Below are 23,981 nucleotides of genomic sequence, written 5' to 3'. Positions count from 1 at the left end.
AAATAATGCACTTTCAATCCATTTTCAGTGCACTTTCCAACTGGATTTTACTGTGTGAACTGGCAAGATCCAATTGGAAACCGCATTGAAAGTGTATTGTTTAGAGTGTTTCCTATCGCAGAAGAGAACTGGGGATCCCCAACATGTAGGATTTTAATTTACAGAAGTGACAAAGAGCATGCACTATTGCATTATTGTTGCTTCATTTTTGTATAAACTGGTGGAGGACCAAATGTAAGAGGATATGCATATCATCAGTACCAGGAAGAATAAGAATCCTTCCTCCCGTCCATGCAAGAGAACAAAAGACTGGCAACTTACTGTAATCGTGAATCTTGATATCTTTGTATTCTACTTTAGGCATTTGCCTTTCGGTTACCGTCTGCTGCACTTTGTCATTTAACTCTAGATCAAAGAGTTCTGAAAGAACCACAACAAACACACAGCCAACCTGTTACACAAAGGGTTAATGATACAGGTACAAAACAGAACCACAGTAGGAGGGGGATTTTCTCCCTCCAACCCCATTTCCTACCCTCTTCTTCATTTTTATTTATTTTATTTTATTTTAGTATATTTCTATTCCACCCATTCCCTGTAGGGCTCAGGGCGGAGCACAACATATAATAAAATACAACAAAAACATTTGATAAACAAAAAACTCAGCAGCACTCAGAAGATTTCCAAATCATCACAATATTGCCCAGCCTGGCTGTCTCACATCATAACAAGATGATGTTATGATGGCAGATATTATTTCTTTTTATAGCACAGCTGACAATGCCAACAGGAGAGGCCAACCAGATCATGAAATAGACGCCCGCAGCCTCAACTAAAAGCCTGGTGGAACAGCTCTGTTTTACAGGCCTGACGGAAAGCTAATAAACCAGGTAGGGCCTGGATCTCTGTAGGGAGCTGATTCCACCAGGTCGGGGCCAGGACCGAAAAACCCATGGCCCTAGTTGAAGCAAGGCAGGTGTCTCTTGGGTCAGGGATGGCCAACAGATCTTGGGAGGCCAAACGTAATGACCTCCCAGGCATCTTTGCTTCCTGGCTATTCTCTCCTCCCTTATTCTCCTGTCCAATCATCATGCCCACACACTCTTCACCCCTGGCTTCAAGCTTGCCATCTTTCAGAGCAAGTAATGGTCACTGACATCATGCAGGACTAGACAATATCACAAGATCTCGACAGCCATTCTAATTTGCACAAGCAATCCAAAATGGCTGCTGAGATCTTGCGAAGTCACGCATGTTCCCCAGGTTTGTAGAAACATCTCCTCTCTCTGTACACGGCTTCAGTGTGTGGGTTTTTTGATCCGCACTCTGATGCTAAGTTAAGAAGTAGATAGCGGCTAAATTTTGTAGCTCAGTAGTGGCTAAAGTTTGCACTGCACACAAAAAAAGTTTCAAATGATTACTTTTAGCTATTACTCTGTCTAGTCTTTCAGAAAATCAGCAACTGCTCCAGTCAGATGCAAGGACAAGATGCAGGGTGTGGGACATACTAAATCATGTTGTCTTCACCACCGCCCCTGCTCCCAAGCTTCTTGCGTTCCTATCAGGGCTTTTTTTTTGAGCAGGAGTGCACAGGAACGCAGTTCCAGCTGGCTCGGTATCAGGGGGTGTGGCCTAATATGCAAATTTGTTCATTCTGGGCTTTTTCTATTAAAAAGCCCTGTGCAAAACAATGGTGACATCACGGTGTGTGACCTAATATGCAAATGAGTTCCTGCTGGGCTTTTTCTACTAAAAAAAGTCCTGGTCCCTATGTATATGTCCTTAGATAGAATACAACATTGAAAAATATGCCTTTTGATATGAAAAGCCATTTAGGAATTGTAAATAAAAATGCAGGGCTTTTTTTTGTAGCAGAAACTGCTTTGCATATTAGACCACACACCCCTGATGTAGCCGATCCTCCAAGAGCTTACAGGGCTTAGTGTAAGTTCCTACTGTAAGCTCCAGGAGGACTGGCTACCTGAGGGGTGTGTGGCCTATTATACAAAGGAGTTCCAGCTACAAAAAAAGCCCTGTAAAAATGTCTTCATACTTGGAGGCAGGGATCTTTTTTGCAGTTTCCTTTGTAGTTTTTGTTTGGCAGCCATTTATGTTAAAAATTACAAGCTGAAAAAGGTCCAAATCACCTCTGTACAAACCTAAAACTGTTCCTCGAAATCCAGCCTCCTTACAGATTGGGTCATTAAAAAACAGCAGGGGCCTTTTTTCCTCAACAGACAATCCCAATTAAGGATTCTTTCCTGAGGTCCGGAGTTCAATAGGAATTATTTCTTAGCGTTCCTAAACTTACTCTTGAGGCAGAGATCAATTCTGACCTTCTCCTCTCTTGACTTATCATGCGGTTGCCAGCTCTGTTTGATTACTCCATTAAAACCAATGGAGAACAAGGCCGTTCCAGCTAGACCGGTTCTCCAAGACAAATGACCACAAGCGGTATCAAATGAAGACTGAGCTGAAACTGACAGCAGAGTTTCTTTCTTTTCTTTCTTTTTTTTTTTTGCTTTGCTGGTCCTCACCACTGTTTGCAAAAAAAAGGTTAACATCCACAAGGTCATTGCTTGCCTTCATTCTCACTCTGCGACCTCACCACATAGCCAAACTGAACTGGCAAAATAACACTGCAACCTAATCCTTGTCTCCAAATAATCTCTACATCTTGGTCAATGTATAAGAAGTGATTGCATATTCAGGTCTTTTTTTGTAGCAGGAACCCCTTTGCATATTAGGCCACACACCCCTGATGTAGCCAATCCTCCTGGAGCTTACAGTTGGCCCTGTAAGAAGAGCCCTGTAAGTTCTTGGCTACATCGGGGATGTGCATCGGGGATGTGCAAATGAGATCCTGCTACAAAAAAAAGCCCTGGTTATATTACAATGACAGAAGCCACTCTGTAATATCATTTGTTTGACCACTGAGAAAGGCCAGTTGGGCCAAAACATGGACAGTCAGGGTCAATAATGGTCATTTTCTGTTGTCACTGTACAATTTGATTTGAAATTGAGGCCAAATTGCCCTGGACTGGATGGCTCAGGCTAGCCCAATCTCACCAGATCTCAGAAGCTAAGCAGGGTCAGACCTGGTTAGTACTTATTTGGGAGACCACCAAGGGAATCCAGACTTGCTGCACAGAGGCAGGCACTGGCAAAGCGCCCCTCTTCATCTCTTGCTTTGAAAACCCTATGAGGGCTGCCATAAACTGGTCGAGACTTGATGGCATTTCCCCCCCTCCCCCCATCATAGTCTGATTTGCTTTTATCAGGAAAAACATGCAGCCTACTGAAATGGTATAGATTTTGTCCCCAAACCTGAAACTAGAGAATATTCAGCATGGCTCCAGTTTTCAGGACATGGGGTAGAATGAGATGTCTTTGGGTCCACCGGTTGCGATTGGGAAGCCATATTGTTCAAAGGAAAACCCTACATTCAGTGATAGCCAGTTTGGTGTAGTGGTTAAGTGCAGAGACTCTTATCTGGGAGAACAGGGTTTGATCCCCCACTCCTCCACTTGCAGCTGCTGGAATGGCCTTGGGTCAGCTATAGCTCTTGCAGAGCTGTCCTTGAAAGAGCAGCTTCTGGGAGAGCTCTCTCAACCCTACCTACCTCACAGGGTATCTGTTGTGTGTGTGTGCGGGGTGAAGGTAAAGGAGATTGTAAGTTGTTCTGAAATTCAGAGTGTAGGGTGGGATATAAATCCAGTATCATCTTCTTCTATTTGAGGGAGAGGGTAAGAACTAGGGCCAAACCAGATGATACAGCATTCCCAGCGATGCGGCCATTTTACTACTAGAACTCCCTCACTTCAGGGAGGTGGATACCTGATTCTACTCAGGGTTTTCAAAACGGAGTCTTCTGGCCTGTGCCATATCTCTGAGCAGGATCTGGCCTCCAGGGCATTTGTGAAGGAGTTACAGTGGTAAAACTGTGAGGGGTCTCCAGGGCATCACTAGGAATGTGGCATCATCCAGTTTGGCACAGTGGAAGGGCTTCTAGACTCACTGGTGGACCTCTTGATGGCACTTGGGTTTTTTGGCCACTGTGTGACACAGACTGTTGGACTGGATGGGCCATTGGCCTGATCCAACATGGCTTCTTATGTTCTTATCACTCTGCATATTTGATAGTGAAAGTTCCTGAATTAACAAGAAGTGGAAATTTGGGAATTTCCACCAGCTCAGAATTACTTCTCTCCCTTGACTCCTCCCAGGCTCGGACCACATTCAGAACGGGGCGGGGGGGGGGGGCGAGAAATGCTGCATTCTCCCCAACTGTCCAAGTTAATAAGTTTCTGCAACTCATCACCCTATTCTGAGCCCCCCATGCCTGTCTCCTATGAATTCAAAAGGAGAGGCTGCATCAGAAAACCCTGTCAATTTCCAATTAATGAGGTTTCTTTTCCACAGATATTTCAGCAGGTGGGGTTTAATGGTTCAATGAGTATTCAAACTTGTTCCTGAAAAGCCTCGTCTCATCCTTATTGAAATCATAACTCCCACAAAAGCTCCAAAGCAACAGACTATTAAGTTTGGTTAAATGCTAGGCTCCTCATTTAATTATGGCTCACACAATTAGCTTTATCAGCAAGAAGAGGCTGGCCACGCAGGGACTCTGGAAAAGACATTCTATTTGCTCATATAATTGCATCCAGAGAAAGGCAGGGGCCGAGTGGAAGCGCAGACTGACGTATCTCGAGAGAATTCTCATTTTTCCCTCCCTGCCTCAGGACCTCTGGGAGCTCTTGTCTACGAAGTACAAATAGCCAGTTCTTAATTAAATGTAAGCACAGCGTAATATTTGGTGGGATTTACAGTTATCTGATTATTGCAGAATACTCCCTTAATGTGGCCTCGTATTATGAAATAAATAGAACTTGGCTAACAAGAGGCCGTCCGTCACAATGGCTTTCCCTTATCCAATAGTGCAAGAGAGCGCTGTGGAACCAGCCAGAAACTGGGCACGGCACGATCACGTGCAAAACGAGGCAGCCTGGCAAACCGGCATGGCTCTGCGCTTGCCACCTAGATCTGCTGACAAGCGCTACATCTGTCTCTTGCTTTGCGTTTCTTTGCCTCTGCCCTGGTCAGCACCATCCATTTATTTGATTTGATTTCTAGCTTGCCCTTCCCGTAGAACAATTTCTCGGCTTGCCTGAACAAACGCACTTGCTTTAAAGTAATGCTGTTTTAAATGTGTGGGGAACTGACCCCTACTGGGTGTTGGGGGGGTGGAGCTGGAGGATATTCAGAGAGGTGGCTGAATAAAGCCTGCCCCTGCCTCCCAGTTCCTGGTGTTCCAAGGAGGTCTCCCCTCCAAGTACTTGCCCAAGTTTTTTTAAATATAAAAAACCCTTTTATTAATACAAATATCATAACATACAAACAATGGAAAAAGCAAAAGTACTTGCTCAAATTAACCCTGCTTAGCTTCCAAGATCTGATGAGACTGGGCTTGCCTGCGCTATCCAGGTCAGGGCCAGAACTCTCTGTCTCTCTCTCTGTCTCATACACACACACACACACACACACAGCCTACCTACCTATCTCACTGGGATAAAACAGAGAATGGGGATGAGGGTCCATTCCTGGCCTTGGATTCAGTGCGAACTCACAGGAGTGCAGCTCCTGAACCTTACTGACAGTTCTACCTCCTCCTTCCCACCTTGTCCACCTTCACCACCTGTTTTTCTACAAAACGACCCCTGGTCCATTCCAATGACGCTTGGAATAAAGGGGAGGATATTATTGTGCAGGGCAGATTGGTCACTCTGCTTTTTGGCCGCTTCTGGCAGTTCCTCAAAGGCACCTGCATTTCTTTTTAGTATGAGATGTTAAAAAAAGAAAAACCTGTAAGAAATGCTCTGGAAGTGTGATCAAGATGGTGTTTGTCTGCCTGTAGCAGCAGAAAAAAGCAAGAGTGCAGGAGCGCCTGAAAACCAATTATCTGAAGAAGTGAGCAGAGGCTCACGAAAGCTCATGCCCTTCCAGAAATATTGTTAGCCTTTATGGTGTTACTGGACTCTTGCTCTGTTCTACTGCTCTGGGAGGGGGGCTGGGGTGGAATCTTTTGCCATTTAAACAAATACATTCAAGCTATGAAACTCTTCCTCATTTTCAAAAGACACTGCTGGAATGGGAAATGATAACAACAACAACCCCCTTCCCCCCCTCCAAGGCCTGTACTTACTTTTCACAAACGGCCCCTCTGGTCCATCTGGCATGTCTAAAGTGCTGTAAACGCTCACCATCGGAACTCTCGGACCTGCGAGCAGGAAGAGAGAAATATATTAAAATTATACAGAAGAGCCTGATCCTTTATCCCATGAAAGTGGAGATGGCTCAGGATTATTTTTCACCGACAACTCGGGTAACGCAGGGCATTGCCACTGACGGAAAAGGCATTGCCAGACCAAAAGGCGACTGCAAATCCCACAGCCCTTTCTCAACGGAGCGCTTGGTGTATCTTAACTAATCTGTCAGTATTTTAATGAGTGCAAATGTAATTAAAACCCATTGCCTTTAAGGATTATTTTGATATCACATCATCTTTATCCACCCATGATAATGGAGAACGTTAAAGGCAAAGAAAAGCTTGGCGTTTTGTTTTATTAAAAATGCACGGAGGTGAGCTTCTTTCAAATCTGTCTTTCTCTAAGCACCTTTTCTGACACTACTAAAAGCTCCAAGTTAGAGTGTCAGTCAGGTTAGGATCTGGGAGACCTGAGTTCGAATCCCCACTCTGCCTTGGGAGCTTGCTGTGTGACTGGGGGCCAGACACGCCATCTCAGCCTAACCTCCCTCACAGGCACGGCCGGTGCAGGGTTTCAGGGGGCCCTGGGCGGAGATTCCCTGGGGCTTCCCTCTCCTCTGACTCCCATAAGGACCCCCACTCCTGCCTTCCAACCATCCAGCCAATCCACAGCCCCATCTGCCGGTTTGTCCTTCCTTCCCTCACCTATTCATGAGCATCCCCACTGATCAGACATCATTTCCCCAATGGGGCTGAATGGTGTGTGCAGACAGAAACACTGGCACTGTGCCTGCCAGAAGCATCCCTGTTGAATACCACCTGCCAGGACTTTTTTTTGTAGCAAGAACTCCTTTGCATATTAGGCCACACACCCCAATGTAGCCAATCCTCCTGGAGCTTAGAGTAGACCCTGTAAGAAGAAACCTGTAAGCTCTTGGAGGATTGGCTACATTGGTGGAGGTGTGGCCTAATATGCAATGGAGTTCCTGCTACAAAAAAGCCCTGCCACCTGCGGGTCCTTTCCGGGCAGCACATGCTTGGGGGTCCTGCTGAAACCCTGGCCACTTCCCACCCTTCAGGGACGCCGACACCAGCACTGCTCACAGGGTTCCCGTGAGGATAACAAGGAGGAGGAAAGAGTGATGTCATAAGCAGCTTTGGGTCCCCACTGGAAAGAAAAAGCAGGATACAAATACCAAAATAAAGAAATGCGTTCTTGAGGCATCCTTATTTTCTGCCATTTGTCCCTGATACAAAGCAGTTGTTCTGCTGCCTTTAGGAGATCCCTTCCGACTGGAGACAAATGCACAGCCCCTCCTGATCTTCCACGCACGTCCGTGCAAACTCAAAGCGTTGCAAATAACCATATCTCTGTTTATCTGTAAAACGCTGGCAAGTATGCATAGCATTTCCCTACTCGGGAATTCAAAATGCGAGGAGGACTGCGGTTAGAAAGTCTTCGATGACTAAACAGATTAGCCCGAGTGTGAAATATTCTCTCTCTTTCGCAAATCGGCTTCTGCCTCTCTCTCTCTCTCTCTCTCTCTCTCTCATTGCTGGCTTGAGACAAGCTGAAAAAAAGGGAACATTTGGAGATATGCAGGGGATGGAGTGCCGGATTAAACCCTGTGCAGGCCCCTAGGCAGTCAAAATCTTGGGGAGGCCCTTGCAAATTATCTCAGAGTTGGGACGCTTGCCCCGCTGCCCCTGGCCCCCACTGCAGCCTGCAGGCACCTTCTCAAAAGCCCCTTTAACAAAGCTGCGGGGGAGAGGCAGAGAGAGGCAAACTTGGTAACGACGCAAGCAGCAGCCGCACCAGGCAAGTCGGGCAAAGAGCGGCTCAGTTGCTGGCTGCGCGTGCAGGCTGGGAAGGCTGCAAGCAGGGGGGAAACAGGAGGGAAAGCCGGCCCGGGGCCCCTAAAGGCATGGGGGTCCATAGGTCAGTGCCTACTTTGCCTAATGGTTAATTCAGTCATGAGGGAATGGTGCTTCCACAGCAAAACTGGATGAAAGTATTTTAGTGGTTGTGCTCATACCAGCTCCAGTGGCAGCTGGGACTGCTATGTGGGCAACAGTATGATCTAATACCAGAGAGGTGGGGGGTCCATTGCAGTGTTCCCTCTAAGCTGAGTTAGAGTGAGCTAGCTCACAGATCTTTAGCCTCCAGCTCACACATTTTTGTCTTAGCTCAGGAAAAATGGCCCCAGAGCACACTAATTTATGCAGTAGCTCACAATTTTAATGCAGTAGCTCACAAAGTAGAATTTTTGCTCACAAGACTCTGCAGCTTAGAGGAAAAATTGGTCCATTGCCTGTCAGACTTGTGCAGAAGAAGGAAGGCTGCAATTCCTCTACGCTATGCAATAAAGTTAATCACCCTCCTTTACCAAACGCTTCTCTATATCATTGGCTTCTCCTCCTTTGTATATGATCACCAGCATGCTACATGACTCCATCATTGCAAGCACAGATGCAAGTCAGGGCTTATCCCTCACGGACACTTAGTTAGGAGCTCTGGCCCTGGGATTTCCCTGTACCTTCATTGATATATCCAGTGCTTTTTTTGCATATTAGGCCATGCACCCCTGATGTAGCCAGTCCTCCAAGAGCTTTACAAGGCTCTTAGTACAGGGCCTGCTGTCAGATCCAGGAGGACTGGCTACATCAGGAAGGTGTATTGTGGAGTATTGTGTTCAGTTTTGGGCACCACATTTTAAGAAGGATATAGACAAGCTGGAACAGGTCCAGAGGAGGGCGACAAAGATGATGAGGGGTCTGGAGTCCAAGTCCTATGAAGAAAGGTTGAAGGAGCTGGGCGTGTTTAGCCTGGAGAAGAGATGACTGAGAGATGATATGATCACCATCTTCAAGTACTTGAAGGGTTGTCATACAGAGGATGGTGTGGAATTGTTTTCTGTGGCCTCAGAAGGTAGGACCAGAACCAATGGGTTGAAATTAAATCAGAAGAGTTTCTGGCTTAACATTAGGAAGAACTTCCTGACTGTTAGAGCGATTCCTCAGTGGAACAGGCTTCCTCAGGAGGTGGTGGGTTCTCCTTGCTCGGAGGTTTTTAAACAGAGATGGCCATCTGACAGCAATGAAGATCCTGTGAATTTAGGGGGCAGTATTTGTGAATTTCCTGCATTGTGCAGGGAGTTGGACTACATGACCCTGGAGGTCCCTTCCAACTCTATGATTCTATGAATATGCAAACGTGTTCCTGCTACAAAAAAAGCCCTGGATATATCCAAGCATACCATTTTAACTATCCATTGGAGACATTTTGCTTTTTCGCCTCCAAGTCACAGACAACTGATTGTGACCCCATAGGGTTTTCAGGGCAAGAGACATTCAGAGGTGGTTTGCTGTTCCCTGCCTCTATGTAGCAGCCCTTGGTGGTCTCCCATCCAAGTTCTAACAGGGGTTGACAGTGTTTAGCTTACGAGATCTGATGAGAGTAGCTAAATGTCACCTTTCTCCCTGGATGGTTTCCGTGAAAATTTCATGAAAGTGCAGTTTTTCAAAGACTCACAGCAAGCTGCGAATCCGTCGTTTTACAGCTGCAGCGTAAAGCGCTGTTAATCAAGAGCTTCACCCAAAAAAGACAGGCAATTTCTGTCCAAAATACATACATTATTGTGAAATCAACCTTCTGACCCTGCATGGACCAGGATGTTTAAAACTGGGCAGGAAGACACGGCACTGTATCTTTACATACTGCTTTAATTCATTCCCATTTTTAGAAGGCACCCATTGCAAACATCACTTAACATTTGGGATTCAGGTCTTTCTGGGTGGCCCACGATGCAGGGGCATGTGAGAAATGAAATTACAGATGCAATCGCGAAATGTTACAGCTAAGCGAAGGACTGTGCAAATTTCTGAATAGGGAGCCCGAGTCAGCAAAAGCTTTAAAGTTGTGCTTCATAAACTGCAGGGCAGATAAGAGGGGCGGCCTTATGGGACGTGCTGCATGGAGTTGCTGTTCGTGCAGAAGTTGACTGATCAGCTGCCTCCTGCTGAGCGCAGAGAGGGAGTCTCCAGGAGCCTATTATGCTGTTGATTCAACTGCACTTACTTATAAAGCACAATTAAAAGTGTTGACTTTGCTTCTCAGAGGCCTAAAGAGGCTGAATATCTTAGAGCCTGTTCCCTCCACTATCTTCAGTTGTGATTTTGAGGGTGGACACGTGTTGCGTGTTAAGTTTGGTCTATAGTTATAAGGAGGGCTATTTTTTGTAGCAGGAACTCCTTTGCATATTAGGCCACACACCCCTGATGTAGCTAGCCCTCCAAGAGCATACGGTAGGCCCTGTACTAAAAGCCCTGTACGCTCTTGGAGAATTGGCGACATCAGGTAATGCGGCCTCTAAACAAAGACTTTTTGCTTTCTTTAAGGTTTGTTATGATTTAAATACAGGCTTTTTATAGTTAATCAATATTTAGCATAAATAGGTGAACAGAGCATAAGACAAACACTTGATTAGCCAGGTAGGACAAAATCCAAGGAGCCCCCACCTTCTCCTTGACAGTTGAAGCTGCTACTGACTTCCTGCCTCCCTCAGCATGGGTTTGCGGCTAAGTCATTTCCTATTGAAGTTCTTAGCAACTCTAGTTTTAGGGTAAGAGTTAAAAACCTGTCTTAATTGCTTTCTATTCTTTGTGTGTTAAGTCTATAGTATAAGTAAAAGCATTTTTTTTCTATCAGGCCTAATATGCAAAGGAGTTCCGGCTACAAAAAAAACCCTGGTTATAAGATTCCATCCCCTTAGAGTCTCTATTTCTCAGACAGAACAGGACTCTTTTTTTTTGTAGCAGGAACTCCTTTGCCTACTAGGCCACACTCTTATGTAGCCAATCCTCCAAGAGCTTACAGGAATCTTATTACAGGGCCTGCTGTAAGCTCCAGGAGGATTGGCTACATCAGGGGTGTGTGGCCTAATATGCAAAGGAGTTTCTGCTACAAAAAAGCCCTGAGATAGAGTATTTTTAAAGCTGCTAGTCCTTATGGTTACAATGGTCATCTGAGAACAAAACTACCAGAAAACATTCCACGTGCCTTTTATTCATGTGCCCAGTCACAATAATCACTACTGCAACACAGACACAAAATTAAGTGATAAAGAACTCACCAGAAGACTGTCAGAACAAGAATCAGGTCTATAGGAAACAGACTGAATCCTATAGTTCTATGGTTTACAAATACAAGCACTGTCAGTCACTTTGGATCTCTGGCGAAAATCACCAAATGTTAAATGTTCCCGTCATGCAAAAATGAATCAATAAACAAAGGATTACAGGTTATGGGATCATCTCACTTTCTGGCTAAATGTACGGAATTAGCAACACACAGGAAATTATTTCCTTTCAAGCAGAGCACACAAATAGCCCGATTGGAATCAGGGCTACAATTCTGTGTGTTAAAGCAGGGGTGGGGGGAGAACGATGTCACCTGTGCTAGTGTCAGTCTTCACAGAAAGGATTCCAGACTTCCAGCAAAGTCTCTCTTTCTGACTTGGAAAGAGGAAAATGTACGGTAACCTGTAACCTGTTTGTTTTATTCCCACCCCCACTTTCAGATAAGCCCCTCATTTGCATGGCACGAGGAAAGACGGACACTTCTGACTGATGAGGCAATTCTGATTTCCATTCTCTGTTAATGAGAAATACTGTCCATTACCCGGGTGGCTTCTTTATGTTGCTCTAGTTAAATGGGCTGCAAAGGAAACTAATCTGTATAAGACGTGAGAAAAGAGAAGTAAAAGTGATTTTTTGTTGCCCTCTTTCATAGACATATTTAGTTGAGCATAGAGAGACAATCTCCAGAATGATATGAAATGCAAAACAGGAGGTCGAGGCTTCTCTCTGTCAACTGCAGCTGATGGGATCCAGTGATGCATCTGAAATTACAGTGCTGGTTCATTTTTTTTCCACTGTGCTCCTAATGACAGAAAAGCAAAGGGCTTGAAATGAACAGCAGCAATGAGAAGCACATTTGTTTCTCATTGCATGGGTGTATTTGAAACCCTACGACCTGCACAGAAAAGCCCTCTCATTTAGAAAAGCAAATCTCATTTAGATTTGCATGGTTTGTGGAAGTTCAGGGGAGAGCGAGAGCTTTCCTGACCTCCTTGGGGCAGGACATTCCACAAGGCAAGAGCCCCAATGGTAAAAGCACATGGATGGGCAGTGCCCATTTACAGGAGTGTACATGTTCCCTGGGCTTTTTTTGTAGCAGGAACTCCTTTGCATATCAGGCCACACACCTCTGATGTAGCCAATCCCCCAAGAGCTTACAAGGCTCTTCTTACAGGGCCTACTGTAAGCCCCAGGAGGATTGGCTACATCAGGGGTGTGTGGCCTGATATACAAAGGAGTTCCTGCTACAAAAAAAAAAAGCCCTGCATGATGTTCCTTTCCCAGTACAAGCACATCCACTGCTGTTTGGAAGCTGGCTGCTTCCAAAGAACACTAAGCAGGAATCAAAGAATGTGTGTGCAACTAGCTTAGCATGCCCAAGAGAAACGCTGGCCTGAGACTCAACAAAGATACCTGAAGAAGCTTTTTCCAGCAGCTGGACCTACAGGTATTAGCAGGTGAGGAGGCTCATCTCCACACTATGAAAAACCTCACCTGCTGGTCTGTGCTGACCCAAATGGCGCTAAATGCACAAGGGCAAGCCAGACTGGTTTCATGTGAGCACGTGGCAAGCCTGCTCTTGATTCCCCTTCCTTTTTCAAAGAGCTACATGTCACCAAACAGGGCAAGAATTTTGTCCGGGGGGGGGGGGGGCTTCTCAAAACACAAGCAATATGGGAATGAGAAATGCATTCTCCTCACCAACCCTAGTCTCTGTGTCTTCCATGGAAGGCAAAAGGCTGTGGCTCAATAACAGAGCATCTGCTTGGCAAGCAGAAGGTCCCAGGTTCAATCCCTGGTATCTCCTGTTAAAAGGATCAAATGTGATGGTGAGAAAAATCTCTGCCTGTGACCACAGACAGCTGCCTCCAGGCTGAGCAGACAGGGCTGGATGGACCAAGGGTCTGATTCAAAGGCAGCTTCATGTATTGCTATGTTGAGCTGTTCTGCATAGGTTCCAACCACTTGGTGAAGGGAAATTGGGTTGTTTATGCTTGAGAATGCAAAGGGGACAATATATGAACATATAACGTTGCCTTACACTGAATCAGACCTTCGGTCCATCAAAGTCAGTCTTGTCTACTCAGACTGGCAGCAGCTCTCCAGGTCTCAAGCTGAGGTTTTTCACACCTATTTGCCTGGATCCTTTTTAATTGGAGATGCCAGGGATTGAACCTGGGACCTTCTGCTTACCAAGCAGATGCTCTGCCACTGAGTCAACCATCCAAGCAGATGCTCTACCACTGAGCCATTATACTCTGAAAATGTGCATGTATATGTGCCCAGATGTGCTGTTTTCATTGGAAGGCCACTGACCAATTTAACACTGACCATGTGATCTGCAAGCAATGGTTTTATGGCACATTGGCCAACGGATTCTCTTTTTCGCCTGCACAAAAGCTGCCCCTGGAAATATTCTTCCTTATCTCTGGTGTGGGCATAAACAGGGAATGGTGTTCAAAGAGGAGTCTGAAATTACAGCTTGCCACAACCAGGCATCTGGGAGGTAATGAGGCAGCCTAGAATTGCAGTTACAGAAAGGGGGCTTCGTTTAATAGCGGTAACAATTTAGCTGCTGCTGCTGATCTTCCTAAACACCCAGAGATTATTACGTGTACAAGAAGCAATATTAAAAGTATATCATTGTAAGAACAAGACTGCAGCTAACGCACAAGCATTGCTTGGAAAATAAATGGCAGTACCCAGCTTAGCTGGAGGGTGGTCAGGGCTTTTTTTAAAAGCAGGACTGCACAGGAATGCACTTCCAGCTGGCCTGGTGTCAGGGGGTGTGGCCTAACATGCAAATGAGTTCCTGCTGGGCTTTTTTCTACAAAAAGCCGTGTGCAACAATGGTGACATTAGGGGTGTGCGGCCTAATATGCAAATGAGTTCCTGCTGGGCTTTTTCTATGAACAGTGACATCACAATGGTAACATCAGGGGTGTGTCCTAATATGCAAATGAGCTCCTGCTAGGCTTTTTCTAGGAAAAAAAGCCCTGAGCATTGTTAATACTTGGACGGGCTAGGAGCTGCTGTGCAGGGAAAGGCCATGGCAAACCACCTCTGCGATCTCTTGCCTTGAGCACCCCATGGTTGGGGTCACGATGAGCTGGTTGAGATCTGACACATTATTCATTCACTAAAAAGCCACAATAGCATTCAGGGGGCCCTGATCTGGATAGCCTAAGCTAACCCGATCTTGTCAGATTTCAGAAGCTCGGCAGTCGGTCCTGGTCAGTACTTGGATATCAAGGAAATCTGGGGTTGTTTTGTAGAGCCAGGCAATGGCAAACTACCTGTTCTTCTCTTGCCTTGAAGGCTGCAGGGTTGCCATAAGTCGGCCGTAACTTGACAGCACTTTACACACCCGTGTCAATTTTATGTGCAAATGGGGCTGTTTCTCTTTTTCCGTCCCCCCTTTTCTGCTGTAGCACCTGGTGTCCCTCAAAAGCCCCCCTTGAAGGTCAGGGGTTTCTGGAGCTACTCCTGATGAGGCAGGCGAGCAACAACTATAAGCAAAAGTTGCTCTCCCCACCAATGTTCCCTCTAAGCTGCAGAGTCTTGTGAGCAAAAAATTCTACTTAGTGAGCTGCTGGCATTAAAGCTGTGAGATCCTGCATCAATTAGTGTGCTCTGGAGTCATCCTTCCTTGAGCTAAGACAAAAATGTGTGAGCTAGAGGCTAAAAATCTGTGAGCTAGCTCACATTAACTCAGCTTAGAGGGAACACTGCTCCCCACACACGTATGAATGCGCTTTTCACACATGAACAATCCTGACTGCATTCCAGCCTGCTTAGTGCTTCTGCATGATTATTTGTTGGTCTTAAAGGTGCCACTGGACTCAAGCTTTCTCCTTTTGTTTTAACACTAGTTTCCCAGTGACATCAGTGGAGGGATATTACTTAAAAGACCCTTTTCACTGGGTTCTTTGTCCAAGGTTTGATGCTGTCAAGAAGCAGGGTTTTTTTTCAGCCTATGCACAGAGTCGTGGTGCATTTCTCTACCTCCCAGGTTTCCCAACTTTTCTCCTATCTTCCCCAAACCTGATTTGCAACAACAACTGTAGTCAGAGGTCATTTTGTAGAAAAATAGATGGTGGAGCTCATTAGCATATGCCGGCCCCCCACCAGCCAAAAGCAACCTGATACAAGAAAGGAGAGCCTTGGGTGAGTGAAGCCTGCTTGGGCTGGCTAGAGATCCAAGCAGGCCTTGCTAACCTGGAGCTCTCCTTGCCCCCCCCCCCAGTCAAAAGGCCAGTAAGCCAAAAATCACATAAGAAGTGGAGGAAGGGAGGTATGGGCTTCTCTAGGGGTTAATGAGGGCTGCTGGGGGTGTGGCAAAGCCCCTGGTGGCTGGCTGGCTGCCCACTCTCCTAATCCAGGGATTGTTATGCAGCTGCACCTACTATTCAATGGACAAGGTGGGTGGAGAGGAGGCAAGGGAACCCTCAGAAAGGCTCAGGAGTTGTGCTCCTGTGAGCTCCTGTTTAATTCAAGGCCTGATTGCAGTAAAGCTTGAATGGCTGTTAGGTGGAAGGGAAAGTTCAGCCTTCCCCAGTCCTGCCCATACGGCAGCCATTTTCCTGCCCCTGTCACCACCACAGTCATTGCCTCTGCCCATAACTGGAGGGTTTTCTGTCTTTTTAAATTTGCGAATGAATATTGTTATAGCAATATAACAGTTTATCAGGCTCTGTGAATTTTGTAGCTTTGATTTTTTTTAAAAAAAAAACTCCCCTTCCATTGCCTCTTCCTGCACATCTCCACTACAAAAGGGGCCAGAGAACTCTGAAGAACAACAGCTGGGAGTCTGATGCACAGGTTCTTAAAACATCCTAATGATATAACAATGTTCAGCTGCTGCTATATTAAAAGAAGGTGAACAGCAACTGCGGGGAACTGGGGTGGGGAAACTGCAGGAAAAGCTGCTGTGCTGAAGCTCTGGTCTCTGTGTTCTACTGGCAGCCCTGGCAGGGATGGGGAAATCACCACCAACATCAAACAGCTGTCCAAACCCAAACTATGAAAGGGAAAAAGGAATCTAGGAAATGTTAAAGGAAAAACTTCACCCCCGCCCCCTCTTCATCCCCATCACATGGCAGGCCATTTCTTTCTTTCTTTCTTTCTTTCTTTCTTTCTTTCTTTCTTTCTTTCTTTCTTTCTTTCTTTCTTTCTTTCTTTCTTTCTTTCTTTCTCTCCCTTCTTTCTTTCTTTCTTTCCCTCCCTTCTTTCTTTCTTTCTTTCTTTCTTTCTTTCTTTCTTTCTTTCTCTCCCTCCCTTCTTTCTTTCTTTCTTTCTTTCTCTCCCTCCCTTCTTTCTTTCTTTCTTTCTTTCTTTCTTTCTTTCTTTCTTTCTTTCTTCTTTCCTTTTCTTTCTTTCTCTCTCTCTCTCCCTCCCTACCTCTCAGTATTTTTTTTTTTTGCATTCTGTGTGTGTGTGTGTGTGTGTGCGCGCCCGTGCCTGGAAGTCATGGCGACCTCTGGTGACCCCTACTGGGGCATGGAGGATGTTCAGAGAAGTGGCTGGATAGCCTGCCTCCTCCTGACCCTGGTATTCTCTGGAGGCCTCCCATCCAAATACTTGCCAGAGTTGGCTCTGTTTAGCTTCCAAGATCTGACGAGATCAGGCTCGCTTGGGCTGTCCAGGTCGGGGCTGCCGTTTCAGACTTCTAAGTGACATCCCCACCATGTATACAACAATAATAATATATATATTTTTTAAAACCTTGAAATTGTCTCTGCCAGCCTCTGCTAAAGTCTTTCTCCAGAAATGATGAATGATTGAAAAGAGCAGCTGCAATGGCGGGGCCAGGGGGTGGGCCAACCGGGAGGGCCCTAGAGGGCGATAATTGGCAACAGCCCCCCTCCCAGTCTCATGCCCCCCCCACTCCAGTGTGCAGATTCCAGGATCTCTTTATTTGCTAAGCCATGAATTATTCATCGCTTTGTGCATTCAGGTTCATACACGGAGGCCATATTATCATAGTAATAAACAAAAAAGGGCCGGGAGCGTCTCGGAGCCACTGGCTGTAATTAAAAGATCTGTCCCGTCCACGGTGCTTTCAGAGTCAATACCGCAGACAGATGTTCGTGGCACTTGCTGGCAATCACACAAAAGAAAAAGCAACTTGAATTGCTATACTTAACCCCTAAAGCAAGTGTGAGGCTTCCGCCCCATTATGCAAGCACTTCCGTATATGCTTATCTAGCAAAGTAAAAAAAATCATCACCATTTTCAATGCTGTCTTGTTTTCACGCCATTGAAGAATGCTGCATTGTTCATACAGCTCAGGAGCTCTTTGGATGCTCTTAGTTCACACTATGGAAAACAGATACTCAGGGCCAGCCCTAGACTGTCCGCACCCCAGGCAAGGCTAACTTCTGGCACCACCCCCCTGCACTGATCATGTCAATTAGCCACATGGGAGCTCCCAATCCTGTGCCCCCAGAAGGCCAGCATCCTAGGTAATCACGTAGTTTGCCTAGTGGCATGACCAGCCCTGCAGATACTTGCTGTTAGAATCATAGAGTTGGACCTCCAAGGTCATCTAGTCCACCCCCCTGCACAATGCAGGAAATTCACAAATACCAGGGGAGGGACGGTGGCTCAGTGGTAGAGCATCTGCTTGGTAAGCAGAAGGTCCCAGGTTCAATCCCCGGCATCTCCAAAAAAGGGTCCAGGCAAATAGGTGTGAAAAACCTCAGCTTGAGACCCTGGAGAGCCGCTGCCAGTCTGAGAAGACAATACTGACTTTGATGGACCGAGGGTCTGATTCAGTATAAGGCAGCTTCATATGGTATAGCCCGATTTCATCACATTTCAGAAGCTAAGCAGAGTCAGTACTTGGAAGGCAAATAGATGGGGGAGAGGGGAGGGATTATCTTGGGCATGATATATATATTTGGGTTTTCCCCCTTTCAGTTTATAAATGTACAAACGACTTGGTCCGTAAAGTGGGTAGGTATAAAGCAGAACCCATAAGCTCAGAAGCAGAATGAGATGGATTTGACAAGTGAGGGCAGGCCCAGGACATGGTGTGGTGGAGTAGAAGTGGTGATTGATGGAGGCAGAGTTTGGCTTTTTTAGCGTTAAGAACATAAGAGAAGCCATGTTGGTTCAGGCCAATGGCCCATCCAGTCCAACACTCTGTGCCACATAAGAGCCAGTTTGGTGAGCCAGTTTGGTATAGTGGTTAAGTGTGTAGACTCTTATCTGGGAGAACCGGGTTTGATTCCCCACTCCTCCACTTGCACCTGCTGGCATGGCCTTGGGTCAGCCAGAGCTCTGGCAGAGGTTGTCCTTGAAAGGGCAGCTGCTGTGAGAGCCCTCTCCAGCCCCACCCACCTCACAGGGTGTCTGTTGTGGGGGAGGAAGGTAAAGGAGATTGTGAGCCACTCTGAGACTCTTTGGAGTGGAGGGCAGGATATAAATCCAATATCTTCTATAAATCCAATATCTACATAAGAACAAAAGAGAAGCCATGTTGGATCAGGCCAGTGGCCCATCCAGTCCAACACTCTGTGTCACATAAGAGAAGCCATGTTGGATCAGGCCAATGGCCCATCCAGTCCAACACTCTGTGTCACACAGAGGCCAAAAAAAACCAAGTGCCATCAGAAGGTCCAGAGTCCATTGAATCCCAGCAAATGGTCTGGGGAGCACCTAGTACTTCAGTACAGTGAAGCTAAGCAGGGTTGGACTCAATTACATGCATAGATTGCAAGCCAAAAGGATAGAAAAGACATCCGGGAGCAATCCAAAGGATTTAGATTAAAATTTAGATATGTTACCCTATGGAAAAGCAGCATAACATGTTCCAAGTAAATAAAAGTATTTTAAATCAAGAATCCCTCAGTGCTGCCTTTATAGGGGGCTAAGTTTCCCAGCATCAAGCACAGAGGTCCCCCGTGTAGTGCCCGTAGGTGCCATGGTGCCTGCTCGCATCTTTCCTGGTGCCTGCCAAATGCTTTTAGAAAGGGGGAGGGGCTGGTGCTGTGAAGATTAAAAGGTATCTTCTCAAGCAGAGTTTATTTTAATTTAAGCTAGATTTTTAAATCGCCCCCCGCTTATAACAGCAGTAAGTACAACCAACAAGGTGGTTGTAATGTACTGAGAACCGAAACGGTTTGAAGGCAACATAGTTTATTCAGTAGCACATTACAAGAGAGAGAACACGCGGGCCGGGTCCCGCTTATATACATTACCCGGAACTGCCCCCTTGTCTGGCCAATCCAATCCTGGCCAGTCAAACTTCCCGCCACAGATCTTGATGGGCGGGGCTTCTGGCGAGCCACATCCGGGGACCCACCGGTTACCCTTAGTAGCAATCGCCATGCGGTACACAGCTTATGTTCAAGACATAACAGTGGTCTTGCCTTGTGTGTGTGTGTGGGGGGGGGGAGACAGGAGAAACAGGAGAGCCAGCCAGATGGAAGATAGTCACTGTCCTCAACCCAACGCCTGGCAGAACATTTCTGCCTTACATGTACTAATTCCTGCAGGGTGTTTAAAAATGCCTAAATGCTGAAGAGTTACTATTAGTTATATACAACCTTGTTCCCCGACATTTTGTGGTTGGCTCCACCTCGTAGCAGGTCTTTTGTGATTGTGCTCATCACCCTGCATCAGAGTTCCAAAGGTGCCCACAGGATCAAAAAGGGGGTGGGGAACCACTGATCTATCATGTTCTACTATCGTGTTTTTTTTTTTTTAAATGACATGCATGTTTGCTAAGTGCCATCAGGCCGCTTCCAACTTATGGTGACCCTCTGAGTTAATGACCTCCAAAACATTCTACTCTTCACAGCCTTGCTCAAATCTTGCAAACTGAAGGCTGTGTATTTCTTCACAAAGTCTCATGTGGGATCTCCCTCTTCTTCTGCTGCCTTCCACTTTTCCTATTGTCTAGTTTGGTGTAGTGGTTAAGTGTGTGGACCCTTATCTGGGAGAACCGGGTTGATTCCCCACTCCTCCAAGTGCAATTGCTGGAGTGACCATGGGTCAATCATAACTCTCTCAGAGCTGTTCTGCTCAAGAGTAGTTCTTGAAGAGCTCTCTCAGCCCCACCTCCCTCACAGGATGTTTGTGGTGGGAAGGGGAAGTGGAATGGATAGAAGCTTGTAAGCCGCTCCGAAACTCCTTCGGGTAGTGAAGTGTGGGGTATAAATTCAATCTCTTCTCTTCTTCTAGTGACTTGTGCCTTCTCATAAAGTGACCAAAGTGATAGCTAATTCTATAAAACCTTTCTGCAGGCAGAGCACATTTCCCCCTTAAGTAACTCCACAGTTGCTTGCAAAACGATGAGGGAAATAGCTTGTGATGCATGTGGATCTGCTGTGTGTTATTTTGGGGGGTGGGGCTGAAGCCACTTCTAAAAGCCAAGACTTTACTTTAAAAGCATAAACAAAAGATACATATATATATAAAAACGGAGCCCTGATATTAAAAAACGGAGCCCTGATATTCTAAAATCATTGTCACCATCCTCATCTCGCAGGTCGCACAAATGATGGTAATCTTCGGCATTCTAGTGGTGGAAAGTGCCATCAAGTCACCACTCACGTATGGAAAGCAAAAGACATTTAGAAGCAGTTTGCCATTGCCTGCCTCTGTGCAGCAACCCTGGTATTCCTTGGTTGGTCTCCCATCCAAATACTAACTAGGGCTGACCCTGCTTAGCTTCTGAGATCTGATGACATTAGGTTAGCGTGGGCTATCCAGGTCAGGGTCTCTTGTCTTTTACTGTTCTGCAAACAATGTTTCCTCTAAACTGCAGAGTCTTGTGAGCAAAAATTCTACTTTGTGAGCTGCTGGCATTAAAGTTATGAGCTACTGCATAAATGATTGTGCTCTGGGGTCATCCTTCCTGAGTCGAGACAAAAATGTATGAGCTGGAGGTTAAAAATCTGTGAGCTAGCTCACGCTAACTCAGCTTAGAGGGAACACTGTCTGCAAATGCCCCCTTCAAGGTCTTTCCGTCTTCAAACCAAACGTGCATTAGAAAAGCAGTGAGCCCTGTGTCTCATTTCTCTGTATGGATCTTCTTCTCCAACAGATTCACAGGCATATGTTCTTAATATCCCTGCAGTGTTTCATTAAAAGCTAAATTGGTCTCTGGGAGTCAGAGAACAATAAACCTAATAAAGAGTCCAGCTGGCAAAGAAGGTAAAAGACGCAGCTCTCCTCAGAGCTCTAAATCTTCTGGGATGGGAACATCTGTACTTAGGCACTCCAGCGTAATGAGTTCAACCAAGGTCTTTCACCAAGCTGGAAATAAAACACACACCGCTTCTGTTCCCAGAATGTACAATACCACCTTCAGATTCCAGCACTTTCATTAGTGGGGGTATTATGGGAAGCCAGCTGCCAGGACTGCTTATCTTTCCGAAGGGGAAGACGAACAATTTGGGTGGATCCCTGCTGCAGACTTAAGCTGGCTTGACAGCCAGTCTCTCTCTGCAAAGGAACCAGGAGCTGTTGCGCTATACAAGAGGCTGGAAACCTCCAGCAGAGAATTCTTAGCCCCCTTACAGGTGTGACCCATTCACCAGTTTGGTGTAGTGGTTAAGTGTGCGGACTCTTATCTGGGAGAAACGGGTTTGATTCCCCACTTCTCCACTTGCAGCCGCTGGAATGGCCTTGGTTTAGGCATAGCTCTCGCAGAGTTGTCTTTGAAACGGCAGTTTCTGGGAGAGTTCTCTGAGCCCCACCTACCTCACAGGGTGTCTGTTTTGGGGGAAGAAGATAAAGGAGATAAGCCGCTCTGAGACTCTGATTCAGAAAGAAGGGCGGGGTATAAATCTACAGTCTTCCTCACTAGGTGGCCCTTGGCAGTTGCCGAGGTAGAGGCACAGGGAACCAGAAGAGGGCACTGTTGGGGTTTTGGCAACTTCACTTCCTGTAGTCATGAGTTAATTGTTTGTTTATGCATTCTGATTCTTAGCTAGTCAGTGATAGGACCTATCAGAAGCTCTGCACGTATCTCCTGCCAGAAGCTAGGTGTCAATATGCATAGTGGCCTGTAAAGGGAAGCTCTCATTGGGTAATCAATAGATTTGGGAATGGTCTGGGGGAAAGCACTAGGTTACAGTTTATGACCCTTTGTTTCAAGCCCTCAGATCTCCGTGAAGTTGCTGCTTAGATCTCAGAGAGACAACATGTTAAGTTAGAGGAGTCAGATAGGATGTTAGATCTTTTCTTGTTTTATAGAACTCCAAGTTACCTTTCCCCCTCACTAGACAAGTAAAGATTACTTGGTTAAAGCTACAATGTGTGTGCCTGGCTATTTTGTGTATTACTCTGCTAAATGATATAAAAAGCCCTGTGGTGCTTTGACAACAACACCACCGTTTGGTTGCCAGGCCACCTGGTGGTCCACGATGTGCCTGCCTTAGCTGGCTAGCTGGCGGATTGCACACCCTCTGGCCTTGTCTTGGCTGGATGGCCACTCAGGGTGCACCTCCCTGAGCCAGCGGGTGGCTGGGGGCAGGCCTGGGTTGACTGGCCCAGGGAGTTAAAGCCCTGCATCCTTAACAAACTGAGATTCCTGGGATTCCATGGGAAAAGTCAGTGTGTTGTATTTAATTGTGAAACTGCCAATGGGCTGCACTGGTTAAGGTGATGGACTTGAACTCAAAAGACGGTGATCAATGAGCTCATGAGTCTGTGGTTCAGGCAGCCACTGACCAGAAGTCCCCTTTGTGTGTTCCTAGGTTTACACTGGCATTCTTCTCGTAGATTTTTTTTAAATATGCAACAACTCGACCACCATGGCCACCTACCTTTATTAGATAACTATATAATGGTGTAAACAGTAGCAAAAAGTATTTAAAGGTTTAAAACAAACAGTCTGAGGATCAGACTTCAAAGAATATCAACATGAGCTTGAAAAAAGTAATTTTAAATACACGGCTGATGATTTTACATATATGGGTGATGAATCTATCAAATGACCAATGGAACCAGGGGTGGAATTCTAGCAGGAGCTCCTTTGCATATCAGGCCACACGCTCCTGGTGCAGCCAATCCTCCAAGAGCTTACAAGGCTCTTTTTTGTAAGCTCTTGGAAGACTGGCCACATCAGGGAGGTGTGGCCTAATATGCAAAGGAGCTCCTGCTAGAATTCCACCCCTGAATGGAACCATATGCATTTTAGCCTCTAGGGTCTTCTTCAGTGGTCACTAATACTATGATTAAAAAAACCACACACACATCCAGGAGCAAATATATATACATTGAAACCAAGTGTTGCTTTCTCATAGGTTGTGTGGTTACTGAAAGTTTATGGAATAGGCCATGGGCAGGGCTTTTTTTTTTTAGAAAAAGCCCAGCAGGAACTTATTTGCATATTAGAACACACCTCCGGATGTCACCATTGTTTCACACAGGACTCTTTTTGTAGAAAAAGCCCAGCAGGAACTCATTTGCATATCAGGACACACCCCCTGGTGGCAAGCCAGCTGGAACTGCATTCCTCTGCATTCCTGCTCAAAAAAAGCCCTGTCATGGGTAACTTCTCACGGTAACTGTACAAGCAAAACAAAATCCTCACTGATATAACAATCTGGTAAGAAATTTT

General features: G+C 46.0%; 1 protein-coding gene across 2 annotated transcripts in view; it reads right to left on the bottom strand.

The window, feature by feature from the left end:
• Nucleotides 1-23,981, bottom strand: part of DPP6 (dipeptidyl peptidase like 6) — a 697,605-nt gene that overhangs the window by 24,498 nt on the left and 649,126 nt on the right. For both annotated transcript variants that reach the window (XM_060248043.1, XM_060248044.1), the window contains exons 17-18: nt 6,203-6,277; nt 322-420 (exon numbers count right to left, since the gene is read on the bottom strand). In XM_060248043.1, coding sequence (XP_060104026.1) covers nt 322-420; nt 6,203-6,277 — 174 coding nt within the window. The remainder of the gene's footprint in view (nt 1-321; nt 421-6,202; nt 6,278-23,981) is intronic.

Source organism: Heteronotia binoei, chromosome 10, assembly GCF_032191835.1.
Source record: "Heteronotia binoei isolate CCM8104 ecotype False Entrance Well chromosome 10, APGP_CSIRO_Hbin_v1, whole genome shotgun sequence".
In the NCBI taxonomy this organism is placed as follows: domain Eukaryota; kingdom Metazoa; phylum Chordata; class Lepidosauria; order Squamata; family Gekkonidae; genus Heteronotia; species Heteronotia binoei.
This window is presented reverse-complemented; position numbering and strand designations above follow the sequence as displayed.